This window comes from Lynx rufus, unplaced genomic scaffold (assembly GCF_022079265.1).
Source record: "Lynx rufus isolate CCGP_SWC_20201006 ecotype Redwood Valley unplaced genomic scaffold, mLynRuf1.p SCAF_13, whole genome shotgun sequence".
NCBI classification, from domain to species: Eukaryota; Metazoa; Chordata; class Mammalia; order Carnivora; family Felidae; genus Lynx; species Lynx rufus.
In genome coordinates, this window is record NW_025814827.1 from 65,222,263 (window position 1) to 65,238,987 (window position 16,725).

At 37.2% G+C, this 16,725-nt stretch overlaps 1 protein-coding gene across 2 annotated transcripts in view; it reads right to left on the reverse strand.

Annotated features, from left to right (window-relative positions):
• The window catches only part of MIS18BP1 (MIS18 binding protein 1), a 58,367-nt gene extending 41,979 nt beyond the window's left edge, over positions 1–16,388 (reverse strand). The window contains exons 1-4 of one of the 2 annotated variants that reach the window (XM_047075660.1): positions 16,065–16,388; positions 11,757–12,391; positions 8,008–8,112; positions 7,302–7,786 (exon numbers count right to left, since the gene is read on the reverse strand). In XM_047075660.1, coding sequence (XP_046931616.1) covers positions 7,302–7,786; positions 8,008–8,112; positions 11,757–12,297 — 1,131 coding nt within the window. In that variant the 5' untranslated portion in view covers positions 12,298–12,391; positions 16,065–16,388. The remainder of the gene's footprint in view (positions 1–7,301; positions 7,787–8,007; positions 8,113–11,756; positions 12,392–16,064) is intronic. The other variant, XM_047075661.1, reaches the window with a different exon arrangement.
• Positions 16,389–16,725: the final 337 nt, after the last annotated feature.

Genomic DNA, 16,725 nt, shown 5'->3' on the forward strand with positions numbered 1-16,725 from the left:
AGAGAGAGCTGATGGACTAAAGAATGCCTTAGGTGGAATATTGATAGTGGGGGAAGAAGAGTGCTAGGGGTAGAATTGTCTAGAAAGATAGGAGTTAGTGAGAGCAGGATGCTTGAAACTGAAAATCTGGTGCAGGTACTGGCAAAGACAAGGTATGATGTGACTAGAATAGTGGATAAGGGAAAGGTCGCTTAAGATCAAGAATTTAAGGAGGCTGGGGGCACCTGGGTGGCTCAGTCAATTGGGTGTCCAACTCTTGGCTTCAGCTCAGGTCATGATTTCACAGTTCATGAGTTCGAGCCCTGTGTCAGGTTCCACGCTGACAGGGCAGGGCCTGCTTAGAATTCTCTCTCTCCCTCTCTCTGCCCCTCTCCTGTTCACTCTATCCATATAAATAAACTTTAAAAATATTTAAAAAAAAAAAAAGAATTCAAGGAGGCTGGATGGATTATCAATATGGATGTTGGTGTCACCAGAGTTGATGACAGAAGTAGTAACAGAGGAAAAAGTAACAGGTATTAAACACTTCAATAGTCATGCAACATGACTATATTGTATTTTATGTGACCACAAAAAGAGGAACAGGAATCAATAAAGTTTTACAGCACATACATCAAAGAAGCTGGGGCAGGGGAGGGTTTCTGTTAAAGACAAAGAAGGAAAATGGCCTGAAACTGTAATGAGGAACAAGAGAGGCATATTATATCATCTCTAGGTCCAACAATGTGGGATATGAGAGAAAAAAGAACCACCATTTAAGAAGTCATATTCTGGTTATAGCAAAGTTAAGAAAAGTTCACAGAAAACTGAGAATATAAGATTTTGCTAATGACATACCTTGAGTTCAAGAGGGTACAATGTAATGTTTGGATAACTGGAGATGAGTGAGAGATAGTGTCAGAATTAGGGGATGTATAGAACTGTATAGAGATAAGAGTCTTGGGAGGCTTGGTCTTCTTGTAGTAAGATAAACAGCATTGTAGCAATGATAGTATTAGTGCTGTGGGATCTCCCATTACAGTTGTCCTCAAACTTTTTTGTTCAACCCATCTCACATGTTTTTAAAGCAAAATCTAAAAATTTTCATTGTAAGTCTAAATATTTGCGAATAATGCAACTTCTAAGAATACACTGAAATATAAAACTATGATTGTTATATCACACTTTCAATTTAGATAGGATTTATTTTTTTAAAGATTTTATTTTATTTTTTTTTTAAAGATTTTATTTTAAAGTAATCTCTAAGGGGCCAAGATGGTAGAACAGCACAGAAGTTTTTTTCCATCTCTCATCCCTGAAATGCAGCCAGATCAACACTAAACCATCTTGTACACGTAGGAAACTGATTTGAGGATTAACACAACAATTGTACAATCTAAACCACAGAACTCGGCAAGCACACAGCAGCACGGAGAGGTGATCTCGGGGAGAGAGAAGCCGCAGAGGTCAGGGAGCTGTTTTTGCTTGTGGAGAAAAGACAGAGACAGGGAGAGAGTACAGGAAAAACACCCCCCACCCTGAAAGCAGCTGGAGAGTAACTGGAAGAGTGGAAACAGCCACAAGGGACTGAACAAAAAAAGGAAGAAAGCAGAAAGAAGGTTTAAATTCCACTAAGACTCTATAAACAGGGGGAGCACAGAGTCTGAACTCTGCAGCTCAATACCTGGCAGTGGTCTGGTGGGAAGGGCAAATCCTCAGGAACAGAGAGCGAGGTCCAAGGGCTCCTCGGGCCACATAAAGAGTGGCAGTTCCCCTCTGGGAGAACATCCGGTAGATGCTGTAGGCAAAGGTCCCAGTGGACCCTGGAGAACAACACATCCGCTGGTGTTGGAAGAAGGATGTTAAGGGGGAAGTCCGGTACCAAATGTATGTTGTGATTTGCCATAATCCCTGAAACGCTGCTGCTACATGATCACAAGAACTTTTTCTGGGGCAAGCTGGCACCCAGACACAGTCTCTGGGCATTGGCAGCAGCATAGTCTCACAAATGAAACTGGGGGCAGGCCTGCACCCAGTCATTGCTCAGTTAAGACCCTCCCCCTGAGGGTCTGAGAGGGAGGTCAAAGCTGCAGTCCCTCAGAAGTGAGGGGGGGTTGAGAAACACAGCCCCACTTATGATAAAACTTAGGAGGAGGTGCCTCCTGGCAGCCTGATGGCATGGTCACAGACACTGTAGAAGCGAGGAATGTATGGAAACTGGAGGCAAAGGAAGGATGCTTGATTACCGTTAGGGGAGAGCACAGAGTTCTGATACTAGAGACTGGGTAGCTGGGTGATGCCATTTTCAGCCCTCCCATGCATGCACATACATGCCTACATCTTCCCTAACAATCCACCCCAGTAAGCTAAGCAGCACCATCTGGCAGAGAACAGAGCCATTACACTAAGTCCCGCCCAACTAGGCCAACCTCGCTCTTGAAGAACACAAGTCTCTCCTTCTGCTTAGTTTACAGACTATTCATTGCTTCATAGTTTGACTTCTAGGGGAAACAGGATGTAATTTCAATCGTATTTCATTATATTTCTGGTCCATCTATTCAATTTTTTTTCTTTTTTTCTTATTCTTTAACACAGAAAGAGAAAAAATTTACTTTTAATTTCCATTTTTATTTAAAAGATTTTTCTTAAATTTTTTCTACTATATTTTTTACTTTTTTGTAAATTTTTTACATTCTATTTTACTTTCATCACTTCATTTTATTCTAGTTTATTGTTTTCCTTTTTTAAAATTTTCAAACATTTTCCATTTTCCCTTTCTTTCCCTTTTTTCTCTGTCAAGCTTCTTTCACAACCAGACCAAAACACACCTAGGATCTAGCATCATTTATTTGATTTTTTTGTGCTGTTTTTTATTAATTTTTTTTTTACTTTATTAATTCCTTTTTTTCCTTCAAAATGACAAAATGAAGGAATTCACCCCAAAAGGAAGAACAGAAAGAAATGACAGCCAGAGACTAAATCAACACAGATACAAGCAAGATGTCTGAACCAGAATTTAGAATCATGATAATAAGAATACTAGCTGGTGTTGAAAATAGCATAGAATCCCATTCTGTGGAGTTAAAACAAGTCAAAGTCAGGATGAAATAAAAAATGCTATAACTGAGCTGCATTTTTAAATGGATGCCATGGTGGCAAGGATGGAGGAAGTAGAGGAGCAAGTCAGTGATACAGAGGACAAACTTATAGAGAATAATGAAACAGAAAAAAGGAGGGAGACTAAGGCAAAATAGCATGATATAAGAATTAGAGAACTCAGTGACTCATTAAAAAGGAATAACGTCAAAATCACAGGGGTTCCAGAAGATGAAGAGAGAGAGAAAGGGGTAAAAGGGTTATGTGAGCACATGATAGCAGAAAATTTTCCTAACCTGGGGAAACACAAGACATCAAAATCCAGGAAGCACAGAGAATTCCCATTAGATCCAACAAAAACTGACCATCAACAAGGCATATCATAGTCAAATTCACAAAATACTCAGGCAAGGAAAGAATAATGAAAGCAGCAAGGGAAACAGTCCTTAACCTACAAGGAAGACAGATCAGGTTCAGAGCAGACCTATCCACAGAACCTTAGCAGGCAGAAAGGAGTGGCAGGATATATTCAATGTGCTGATTCAGAAAAAATATGCAGCCAAGAATTCTTTACCCAGTAAGGCTGTCATTCAGAATAGAAGGAGAGATTAAAAGTTTCCCAGACCAAAACCAAAGGAGTTCATGACCACTAAACCAGCCCTGCAAGAAATTTTAAGGGGGACTCTCTGAGGGGAGAAGAGATGAAACAAAACAAAACAAAACAAAACAAAACAAAACACCAAAAGCCCAAAAGCAACAAAAACTAGAAAGACCAGAGAACACCACTAGAAACTCCCAACTCTACAGACAACATAACGGTAATGAATTCATATCTTTTAGTCCCCACTCTAAACGTCAATGGACTAAATGCTCCAATCAAAAGACACAGGGTAACAGAATGGATAAGAAAACAAGATCCATCTATATGCTGTTTACAAAAGACCCACTTTAGACCTAAAGACACCTTCAGATTGAAAGTAAGGGGATGGAGAACCACCTATCATGCTAATGGTCATCAAAAGAAAGTTGGAGTAGCCATACTTATATCAGACAATCTACATTTTAAAATAAAGACTGTAACAGAGAGATGAAGAAAGGCATTATATCACAATTAAGGGGTCTATCCACCAAGAAGGTCTAACAATTGTAAACATTTATGCTCCAAACATGAAAGCACCCAAATATATAAATAAATTAATTACAAACATAAAGAAACTCATTGATAGTAATACCATAATAGTAGGGAACTTTAACACCTTACTTACAGCAATGGACAGATCATCTAAACAGAAAATCAATAAGGAAACAATGGCTTTGAATGACATACTGCACTGGATGGACTTTACAGACATATTCAGAACATTTCATCCTAAAGCAGCAGAATACACATCTTCTCGAGTTCACATGGAACATTCTCCAGAATAGATGACATAATGGGTCACAAATCAGCTCTCAACAAATACAAAAATTTCAAGATCATACAGTGCTTATTTTCAGACCACAACACTACAAAACTCAAAATCGACCACAAGAAAAAATTTGGAAAGATAACAAATACTTGGACACTAAAGAACATCCTACTAAAGAATGAAGGGCTAGCCAAGAAGTTAAAGAGGAAACTAAAAAGTACATGGAAGCCAGTGAAAATGACAACACAACAGCCCCAAACCTCTGGGACGCAGCAAAGGCAGTCATAAGAGGAAAGTATATAGCAATCCATGCTTCCTAAAGAAGAAAGAAAGGTCTCAGATACACAACCTAAACTTACACCTTAAGGAGGTATAAGATAAATAAAACCCAAAACCAGCAGTGGACAGGAAATAATAAAGATTACAGCAGAAATCAATGCTATTCAAACAAACAAAAAATCCAGTACAACAGATCAATGAAACCAGGAACTAGTTCTTTGAAAGAATTAACAAAATTGATAAACCCCTAGCCAGTCTGATCAAAAGAAAAAAGAAAGGACCCAAATAAATAAAATCAAGAATGAAAGAAGAGAGATCATAACCAACACAGCAGAAATACAAACAATATTAAGAGAATATTATGAGCAATCATATGCCAATATTTTGGGTAATCTGGAAGAAATGGACAAATTCCTGGAAACATATAAACTCCCAAAACTGAAACAGGAAGAAATAGAAAATTTGAACAGACCCATAACCAGTAAAGAAGTCAAATTAGTAATAAAAAATCTCCCAGGAAACAAGAGTCCAGGCCAGATGGCTTTCCAGGGGAATTCTACCAAACTTTTAAAGGAGAGTTGGCATCTATTCTCTTGAAGCTGTTCCAAAAAGAAATGGAAGGAAAATTTCCAAACTCTTTCTAGGAAGCCAGCATTACCTTGATTCCAAAACAAGACAAAGACCCCACTAAAAAAGAGAACTATAGACCAATTTCCCTGATTAACATGGATGCAAAAATCCTCAACAAGATAGTAGCCAACAGGATCCAACAATACATTAAAAGAATTATTCACCACGATTAATGGGTTTATACCTGGGATGCAGGGCTGGTTCAATATCCATAAAACAATCAATTTGATACATCACATCAATAGAAGAAAGGACAAGAACCACATGATCCTCTCAATAGATGCAGAGAAAGCATTTGAGAAAATACAGCACCCTTTCTTGATAAAAATCCTCAAGAAAGTAGGGATAGAAGGATCATACCTCAAGATCATAAAAGCCATATATGAAAGACCCACCTCTAATATCATCCTCAATGGGGAAAAACTGAGAGCTTTCCCCCAAAGGTCAGGAACATGACAGGGATGTCCACTATCACCACTGTTATTCAACGCAGTAGTTGAAGTCTTAGCCTCGGCAATCAGACAACACAAAGGAATAAAAGGTATCCAAATCAGCCAGGAGGAAGTCAAACTTTTCACTCTTCACTGATGACACGATACTCTATATGGAAAACCCAAAAGATTCCACCAAAACCCTGCTAGATTGATCCATGAATTCAGGAAAGTTGCAGGATATAAAATCAATACACAGAAATCGGTTGCATTCCTACACACCAACAATGAAGCAACAGAAAGAGAAATCAAGGAATCGATCCCATTTACAATTGCACCAAAAACCATAAAATACCTAGGAATAAACTTAACCAAAGAGGTGAAACATTTATACTAAAAACTATAGAAAGTTTATGACAGAAACTGAAGACACAAAAGAATGTAAAAATATTCCACGCTCCTGGATAAGAAGAACAAACATTGTTAAAATGTTGATACTACCAAAAGCAATCTACATATTCAACATGATCCCTATGAAAGTAATACGAACATTCTTCACAGAGCTAAAACAAACAATCCTGAAATTTGTATGGAACCAGAAAACACCCCGAATAGCCAAAGAAATCTTGAAAAAGAAAACCAAAGCAGGAGGCATCACAATCCCGGACTTCAAGTGATGTTACAAAGCTGTAATCATCATGACAGTATGGTACTGGCACAAAAACAGACACTCAGATCAATGGAACAGAATCCAGAATCTAGAAATAGAACCACAAATGAACACTGAATCTTTCTCCTTGAACTTGTATTTCCATTCCACTTCATTCAGAGAATTTATCCTAATATAACATAGTGTGATGGCCTAAAGTGTTTTAATGATCATTCTATATTACTTTACAACAGGAAAAATTCTCAAATATTCAGATGCTGTAATTCTTTTCTTTAAAAAAAAAAATTAATGTTTATTTTTTTGAAGGAGAGAGAGACAGAGTGTGAGGCAGGGAGGGGCAGACACAGATTCTGAAATGGGCTCCAGGCTCTGAGCTGTCAGCACAGAGCCCAACATGGGGCTTGAACTCACAAACCGCAAAATTGTGACCTGAGCCAAAGTTGGACACTTAACCATCTAAGCCACCCAGGCACCTCTAATACCTTTCTCTTTTAATAGCTGTTAATAGTACCCAAGAATCAGGAAAACAACAACAACAAATAAACAAAAAATAAGAAATGAACTCAGTGTTCATCCCCAAAGGGAATAAGTAAACTGTTGAAGATGATACAACTGATAATAGAGCAAAGTTAAAACTTAACACTTGGATTCTCTTACTTTCAACCCACTGCACTTTTCACTAGACCACCCTGCCTCTACACTAAATAATAATGAAACATGAAACTGTTAATGAGAGAGCTTAGGAGCTCAAGCTCTTGAAGAATGAGGGTAAAAACACAAATGTACATTGGCCTTCAGTTTTCCTACCTTAATTTCTTTAACTTCATTTGAAAGAGTTTGAGGTGTACTTGGAAGAGAATGATTTAAAGCATTTCTTTTTGATTTCTGAGGTATTGTTATATGAAATCTTGGAGTTGCAAGCACGATTTTACATGTATCATTCATGGAACCCAGAAGATCGGTCTCTCTGGGCACTGAGTTCTCATTTCCTTCCTTAATTTCCTGTTGTGAAGTCCTTTTTGTTGCCACTTTACTATCAGAAACCATTAACTGATCATCATTTTTAACAGGAACACAGTTAGTATTTAGAGTCTCAACAGTAGTATTTTGGGATTTTTCAATGATAGAATCAACACCTTCTAAAACAAAGGTGTCCTTTTTAGACTTAGTGGTTACAAATGTATTCTCCTTTGAGTGAAGAATTTGTTTATCCAACTGAGTTCTAGGTAATGTCTTGTTTGAGAATCCTGCAGCTGAAACATTTTCATGTTCTTGGTTCAGAAATGGAATCTCTGCAAAAAAAATACAAAGCCAAACAAAATTTAGAGAAGAATCAAATGAAATTAAAAGAGAGAAATAGAATAATATAAAACCGTTTATATACGAAAGAAGTCTTCAGGTTAGGAATGCTCCACCCTTCTGCCCAGTGTTTCTCTGAAATGGACTGCCTACGCCGGAGAATAATTATCCAGAACATTTAACTACACAATGAACAAAACAAAAAGCACTTTACCATAAGTTAAATTATGCAGAGGTGCTTTCTTTTCCTGCTGACACTGAATCTTTTGCTTTATCGGAACGAAAGTACTATTTGATGATTCTAGAGGAACTTCTTGCACTGAGGTTGAGTTTTTTTTTTTTTTTAAAGAAAGAGGAAATTGAATTATATTAGTCATTGAGAAGAAAAAAAAGCCTTCTTAAAGTCTTAAAGAGTTACATTCAATAATGATCAGATCAATATAGTACACTTCTGTAACATAGGAGTTCCATTTCTCATTTTATTTTTTCATGCCTTCATCCCATTCTATCTACATTACACCAAGAAAGAACTTTTTCTAAACTCTAAATGTTGTAACTTGCCAGCTCTAGACAAAAATATATTACTGGACTTAGAAGCTTAGAGATCTGGAATACAATTCTGGTGCTGCAACAAATCAGATAGGTATATCTTAAGATTATATATGAAGTACCATCCAGTCTTGAAAATTCTGATTCTGCTTCTGGTTGCTGTAAATTTCTAAAATGCTGAAAGAACAGCCGAAGAGTTGTGGCTTATATGTTAAAAGTTGAAATGTTGTGACTCAATAGCAGACACAACCATAATTTATACCCCTCTGACATCTCTTTAGTAAGCCTTCAAAGGCAAAAATCTGGTAGGCTTATCAACTAGACAAGTAGGGACTAATAATATTGCTTACATTTTATTCTACTTTGCATCCTAGATGATTTAAGTTTTATTTCTTGATGGTTTAGTTTCTTTTACATAAAGAGGGGAAGGTAATAGACTTAAAACTGGAGGAAAAAATCAATTATTTTATTTTATATGTTTAATTTCAAATATTATGATTGAAAAAAATTGGTGGTAACTTTGCTTAAGTATGTAGCTTTAGTCTTAGAAATCTTAATACGAAGATTTTTATCATAATGATGTGTGTCATAAAAGGATAAGTTTCTATTTCTTTAGCTCATTCTATTAGAAATGGCAAGGCAATGTAGTAAAGACAAACAGGTAATTCAATCAGATATAACATGCTATATATAGAATCTGGGTCATTTATTTTAGAGTACAAAGTCCATGTAGACTACCTAAAAAGTCTCTGAAATTACATACGAAATTTGTGTTTGTATATATGTGCATTTTCTGGGGAAAGAGTCATCAGATTCTCAAAGCAGTGAGTTGTTTCTTCCTCTCTAGTTCCACTTGACAAATAAAATATGTTTTAATGTGCATTATTTCATTTGCTACTCCCTTTTCTCCAAGACTGTATGAATCAGATTTTGTGTATTCCCCTACCTCTATCTTAAGCTCCCTTAGAAAACTTTTTGTGTTAAAATATAACACTGTCTTTGAAATACAACAGTATATCCACAATCTATTGTGCAGTAAAGAGCATGGGCTTTCAAATAGACACCTGTATTAATTCTTAGCCCATCGCTTATCATATGTCATACATAGAGCAGACATAACCTTTTTGTAAGCCCCATTTCCTAGACTATTAAATGAGCATCTACCCATAGTGTCTGCTGAAAGGATTGTATGAGATAAATCCATATAAAACATATTTATCAATTACTGTAACTCATTAAAAATTTCAACTTCAAATGTCTCAGATTCTGACCACTTCCTATCTTTCCAGATTATTCTCTCAAATCCAACGACTATCCTAACAACACCCTACACTTCTTTATACTTCCTCATTTCCTTCAGGTCCTCTTTTCTCTATATAACTAACTTAAATTTCATGGTGCCCTTACATACCACCTTTGTCCTCTTCATCCTATCTGATAAAATTACAATCCTGATAAAATCCAACTCTCTGCCTGCTCCTGAGCAGCATCTGTGCAGCTAAATAGGGCTGGAGGAAAACTCATAACCGTATTTATTGCTCTCATTTAAATTCATGCTCACAAGTTTCAAGCAGGTCCTTAATGTTACCCAAGAAATCAAATTTAGGCTTAGACTCTTCCATTCTCCTGCATTATTCAAACCTCCACCTCCTCAAACTTTAATACCTGCTTCCCATGCTTACTCTCAGCTGATGACTTTACTGTGTACTTCAGATTATTTCTCCATACAACACTGCCTATCTTCTTGTTTGATTTATGGTCTGTTTATGTTTCTTGCTAAGGCCAAAATCTCCACTTTTAGATTCAGTTCCCTTTCAACTACTCAAGGGTATCATACTACCAATTTTAGTTTTTCCTTCCCTACTGGATCATTTCCAATAGCATACAAAAATGTTCTTTCATCATACATTAAAAACAATATTTTAAAACCACACTGCCCATATTTCTCTGCTCTCTTCTAAGAGTTATCTATATTCACCACTGTCAATTTCTCTCCCTCACATTCTCTCTTGAACCCTCTTGAATCATGTTTTTGCTCCTATCACTTCACCAAACTCCCCTTATTAAAGCCACCAATGACCCTCATGTTGCTAAATCCAGCATTCAAATCTCAGCCTTTATCTTACTTCACTCATTAGCAGCATTAGATACAGCCAAAGACTCCTTCCTTCAAGCATTTTGTTCCTTTGGCTTCCAAAGTATCACTCTTGGTTTTTCTTCTTCCTCATCTTCTTCTCGTGGTCTTCACTACTATCTTTTATTTGAAATTCCAAATTTTGGGGTGCTCCAGGATTCATCACTGAATGTTTCTCTTTTTACACTTACTCCTTGATGATCTCCTTTAATCTCTTTAAATACCATTTAGGTGCTAATAATTCCCAAGTGTATTTTTCTCACCTGAACCACTTCTCTAAATTCCAACGAATTTTTTCAAAAGTGTTAATTCACATCTACACTTCAATTTTTAATAGATATAGCAAAATTAACATACCAAAAATGTAATTACAGAGCCCCCTGCCCTGTCTATTCCATTTCAGTTAAACCACTCTATCCTTCCAGTTACTCGGGCAAAAAACAAACAAACAAAAAACCAAAAAACCAAAAAAATCACCCAGAACCAACCAAACAACAAGAAAACACCCTACAGCCTCCCTTTATATCTTTTATGTTCCACATCCTATGAGCTCTTCCTTCAAAATACACCCAGAATCCAAGCACGTATTATCTTCACTGCTACCACCTAAACCAAACTAACACCATCTCTCACCTAGATTACTACAGTAACTATTTCAAATTGACAGTGAGTGATATTTTTAAAATGAATCAGATCTTGTCACTTATCAGCTTGGAACCCTCCACTGATTTCTTTCTTTGCTCACGTAATAGCCCAAACTCTTACATTCATCTATAACACTCTACATTATCTGACCCTTAATTAGCACCCCTTCCCCACCTCTATGCACTCACTCTATGATTTACTAATCTCATAACTGGTCCTTGAATTTGAGGAATGCTCCTATTTCAGGGCATTTGTACCAGCTGTTACTTTGTCTGGATCCTCCTTCCCAATTCCTCCAAGATATCCATCTGTATCTATCTATCACCTACTTCAATGTTTTGGTTCAAATGTCATCTCTCATTGAACCATACCCTGATCACCACATGGAAAATTACAACCTACTCCAACTGTCTCCATCATCCTTGCTCTGCTTTTTTTTCCATAGCACTTCTCTTCTATTGTACCATAAAAACTACTAATTTAAATTTGTCTCTCCCACAACCTGAATGTGAACGTGTTAGGGCTGGGATTTTTGTCCACTTTGTTCACTCTTATATCCTGAGTACCCACAACAGTATAAGACATAATAAAAATAACACATTATAGCTTTTCAACCAACACATAATAAAACTAACCTCTTGGTGAAATGTTATCTGATTGGAGTGATTTGTTGTTTTCCTTTTCTTCACAGACGCAGGTATTCTGCAATACTCTTTTCTCATCTCCTTTGGGAGTGAAAATTTTCTTTTCACTTTTCAGTGGTTCCAACAAACTACTGTTGCCTGACGCTTGTTCTTGCTTGTCACGCAGTACTTTTTCTTTCATTCTTTGAAATATTTTTCCTGGTGATTCATAGTTTGCTTTATTTTTTAATCTATCCTTGTTGGGCTTTATAACACTGATATCAAGAGAGCTGTTAGAGGAGGTAGTCTCTGCTAGCATGGTAGAATGAAATATTTTTTTATTATTAAAATTTGTCATTTCTAGGAAATGAGTTTTTTCATGGTCATTCAATTTTAAAGAGGGGTTTTGATATTTTGCCAAATCTTTTACAGGAGTAAGTGTGCCTGCAGGAATGCTGTCAAAAAAGACTGCATGCATAGGCATATTTCTTCTTTGAGAAGATGTCTCTGAAGACAAATGAATTCCTGGATGTTTCAAAGGTGTTGCAATCATCTTGATAAACAGTAGCAACAAGTTTTCTCTAACAGATAATTCACTTAACCACAATTTTCAGGATAGGAGACTTTCAGCAGGGGCCCAGAGGAACCTGTAGTTCAATGTGAAATCAACCTTTATCATGCTTTGATGCAAAAAAGATTATTTGCTTTCCATAATAATATTATACTAAGGCTTAAGTGGTTCATAACAACACTGGATAATCTATAGCTCACAAATCTAAGGTTTTATATTTTTGTTAAAGACTCATTTTATTATTATTTTAGATGAGCAGTTTGGTCTTTAAATTTACTTCTCTAAAAAAAGCAGCATTCATCAAATCATCTACTTAAGAAAACTAAGAATTGAATATCGAGTACCTGGTTTTTAAATATACTTGAACCTCAAGTCCTGGAGATTCCAATCTAATATTTACATCAAAAAGCATTAAATTACATCTGCATATGGTACTATATTAGACTATAAAGGATTAAATTTCACAAACATAACTTTTCCCTTTAGGCACTTAAATTTAAGGCAGCAACTATGATGATATGTCTTAATGAAAGCTGAAAAATTCATTCAATTTTTTAGTTAAATCATCCCCAATCTTGATTTTGTTATGCTGCAGAACATTTTAACTACGAGGTTTTAGTTGAAATACCCTCAAATCAAAAGTAAATTATACTCATTATTTTTAAAAGTTAATTTATTTACAATTTTTAGAGGCAATCATGTACTTGAGCATACATGGTCTTAGACTTGTTTTAGTTTGCTTTTATAAACACATTTTATTTCCCACACCTAGAAATTAAGATTCTAGGTGATGAACCATACAGTTGCATTCTGTAATACTTAGTAAATAAAACATTTCCATGCAAGGTGCTTGGAACTTACTAATTTCACCTTACTGCATCTCCTATTGCTGAATTTACAACTATTCTAACCAGTCTTTGACATCATATAAACATAAAAAGCCTACCACAGAAAATATTAATGTAGTCATATCAAAGACTCAAATATCTTTATTTAAGTAACTTCTGTGAGAAATATGCAAGATCAAAATTCATATACAAATAGCATTTTATCCAACAGTTTTTAAGAGAAAAAAGAAATAATCCTCAATAACAAGAACTGACAAAGCAGGCTATCTTGGGTCTAGCCCTGTGACACAAAAATCACTGAACTCTTCCACAAAATGTTAATTCAGTAAATATGTACTAATGCATAGATTCATGTGTTTGGCAATGTGTGAGTGATAAGAATCCTGTTCTGGGAGTTAAAATACTTACTAGCAGTTCACTTTAAACTCTCAAAATCGAAAGTGAATAAATTGAGCCAAGTGCACACACACACACACACACAAAAATGGCAAAGTATGTGCAGGCTTATAAAATCTTAATTCTCCACAACCTAAGGAAATGCTCAACAGAATTACAAAATACAAATAAATTAGTGGAACTGAAAACAGGACCAATCTGTAGTAGACGTACACATTAGTTTTTTCATCTAAAGGCAGATAACTATGGTCCTACTGAAAGGCTTAAAGAACCAGCATATAACTCTCTTGCATGTTGCCCAACCTCTTCCCTCCCAATTCAAGCATGTTATAGCATGGAGATGAGCGGTCAAGATTCTGAAAAACCTCAAATTCCACCCCCGTCTCCAAAAAAGACACAAAGATTCCTAGGAGCCCCTATTTCCCATTATGTTATAAATAGCAACTCAGCAGAAGCCCAAAGAGTTGGCAACAGTTGTCTGTGGTTTCAGTGTGGCTGGTAAAAGAGAGGATGTAGAGGGAAAAAAATTACCTAGAATTTTCTGACCTACAGCTTTGCAGAACAGATACAGAAGAAAACAAATCACTTGTTAGAGGCCAAACACTCAAAGCCCCATTCTCCTCCTGGTTAAAAAAGAGCAAAACAGAGAAAACAGATTATGATGCTCAGACTCTGATAGAAGAGACACATGTTAGAAGATGCGAATTCAAGTGACAGGCATTCCTAGGCTGAGGAAAACAGTATCCTGAAGGCCAAACATACTTGACCTAACAAAAGATTGCTAGCAAGAAACTGTTAGTTCCTTTTTGGACTAGAGAAGGGAAGGTGAATTCCAAAACATTATGCTTGTGCTTCACTAAGTGCTTAAAACTATTTGAAAAATCTGATCTTTGTCATTTACTCTGAATGTTGGCAAATGCTGATGTACGAAGAAAAATTTGCTATTTATTGAAATAAAGACAAGCATGGAAAATCATTAAATGAAAATCTAGCTATGAGCACTTACAACATATATAAATATATAAGTAAGGCTAAACAACTGTTATTATCATGGATATGAATGATTCTGAATGTAACTGTTACTCTTTTTCCCAAAATTTCCCAAAATTCATGAAAAGTTTTTCTAGGAATTTACTGTCGTGGTAGCAGCAGTAATTGAATTATTACTATAATGGAAAGAGTCAAAAATCCCAAAGAACACCAACCAAAACTGGGAAGTGGAGGTGGGAAAAATGAAACTAATTTTAAGTTAACTGACAAATGATAACACTTGGGGTGGGGGGTGGGGGGACCCAGCACTTGACATATAATATAAATAACATTCAAAGAGACCAATGAATCAATTTTAAAAATGATCAACACAGAAAATGGCCAAAAGGCACGAAAGGCAATTACTAAAGAATACAAAAGTCCACCTAGGGAGTCAAATGACACTTCATTTCACTAATAAGTGAAACTAAACAAACTAAACAGTGGAAGTTCTTAAGTTTAGCAGATTGGTAAAGATTAATTTCAAAATACAGGTGTGCATGCTGTTGATCAAGAAATTCCACTTCTAAATTTTTTTCTTACAGAAACTACTACGTAAGAATTCAAATATATGTAAGTAGTAATAACAGTGGATATTTACTGCATATATGTCAGACACTACATAACCTTACAGCAAATAATCTTAAGAGTTCTGAAGATGAGGAAACTAAAGCACAGGTGCCCAAGGTTCCACTGACGATTCAGAGCAGGACCTAAGTCTGACTGCCATGCCCAAGTTCTTAAACAAGCACTATACAGGGATATTCACTGACTTACCGGAGATATTATAAATAATCTAGATCTTCACCACTATGGGATGAAATTCTGCTACATCCATACAACCGAATTCTGTATATTCAATAAAAAGATACATGCCTGTATATGTACTGACAAAGAATATAGTTAGGATATATTAAAAAGGAAGCAGAACAGGACGTACAATTGCATTTCAGTAAACACACACGAGCGAAAGCATAGGCGGAAATATCTGGAATCATACTAAATTGTAAACAGTGTTTAACTTTGAAGAGGAGGATGAAGGGCCCTCCATTTTCTAAATAATTTTATTAATATCCACATGTGTTTGCAACCAATGTGAAATTTAACCAGAAAAAAACATGAGCTCGATGGATCAACTGTTTCTATAGCACTGTGGATCTTGGGGGTCCCAGGGCAGTGACGCACACAAATCATTCTAACGTAAAGTTTTTCTTGCTAGAAGTGATTTTAGAACAAAGGCCTACAGCGTTCACTTACAAAACGAATCTGAACGAATAGTGGTTTACTCTCTTGATAACTGCAGTAGACACGCAACAAATATGTATACAACGGATGAGTGAGTAGTCGTGAAACTCCTACCAAAGCTAAAAACTTACAGAAGTCTACGCGGACCGAGAATGTTGATGGGCTGGGACCCTCAGCGCCAGAGGCGGACCGATGGCAGGGGGCGAGGGAAGCAGAGCAAGGAGTGCATACCTTGGGTGAAGGGCCTGATAGAGCTAGAAGACGGCAGTCCGGGCTTGGCTTCGCGTGGGGGTGGGCCGGGCGCCCCAGGGCTCGCCCTCTGGCCCAAGTCGGCTCCAGCCCCCCGTAGTCCGGCCACAGGTGACCCTCACTTCCTCAGCGAGGCTCCCTGACACAAGTTTCGGAATTCAAATTTGAAGAGCCCGCCCTCCAGCCAGCCCTGATTGGCGCGCTCCGTAATGGCGTCACCGTGCGACTCAAGAAAACTGGCGCGGGGGGGTGGGGGGCGGCCCGCACCGCGTGCGCAGTGCTGTTTCCACAACAGGTGGGTAACCCCAAGCTGCCACGAGAACCGAGAGCACCGCTCTAGTCTTCCGCAGAATTCTTTTCGTTTACAGAGGGCGCGCGCCACCAGCGGGTTCCGCCGCTCCTCCCGTTATGCTCTGCGACAGGAAGGCTTACGTCAGACGTCGGCTGCGTTCTTCGGCGCTACTGCGGTTTTTTAAGTTTGGCCTTTCTCGGCCACTCTTCTACCCTACTGGTTTGGTAGCCCGTGGTGTATCGTTGCGTTGCTTACCTGTGGGAAGGAACAGCTTGCCGAGTTCGTCGGAGAGCTTTTAGCCCTCCCTGGCTGCCAGATATTTGAGAACGAGAAAGAACGTTTTGTTCTTGA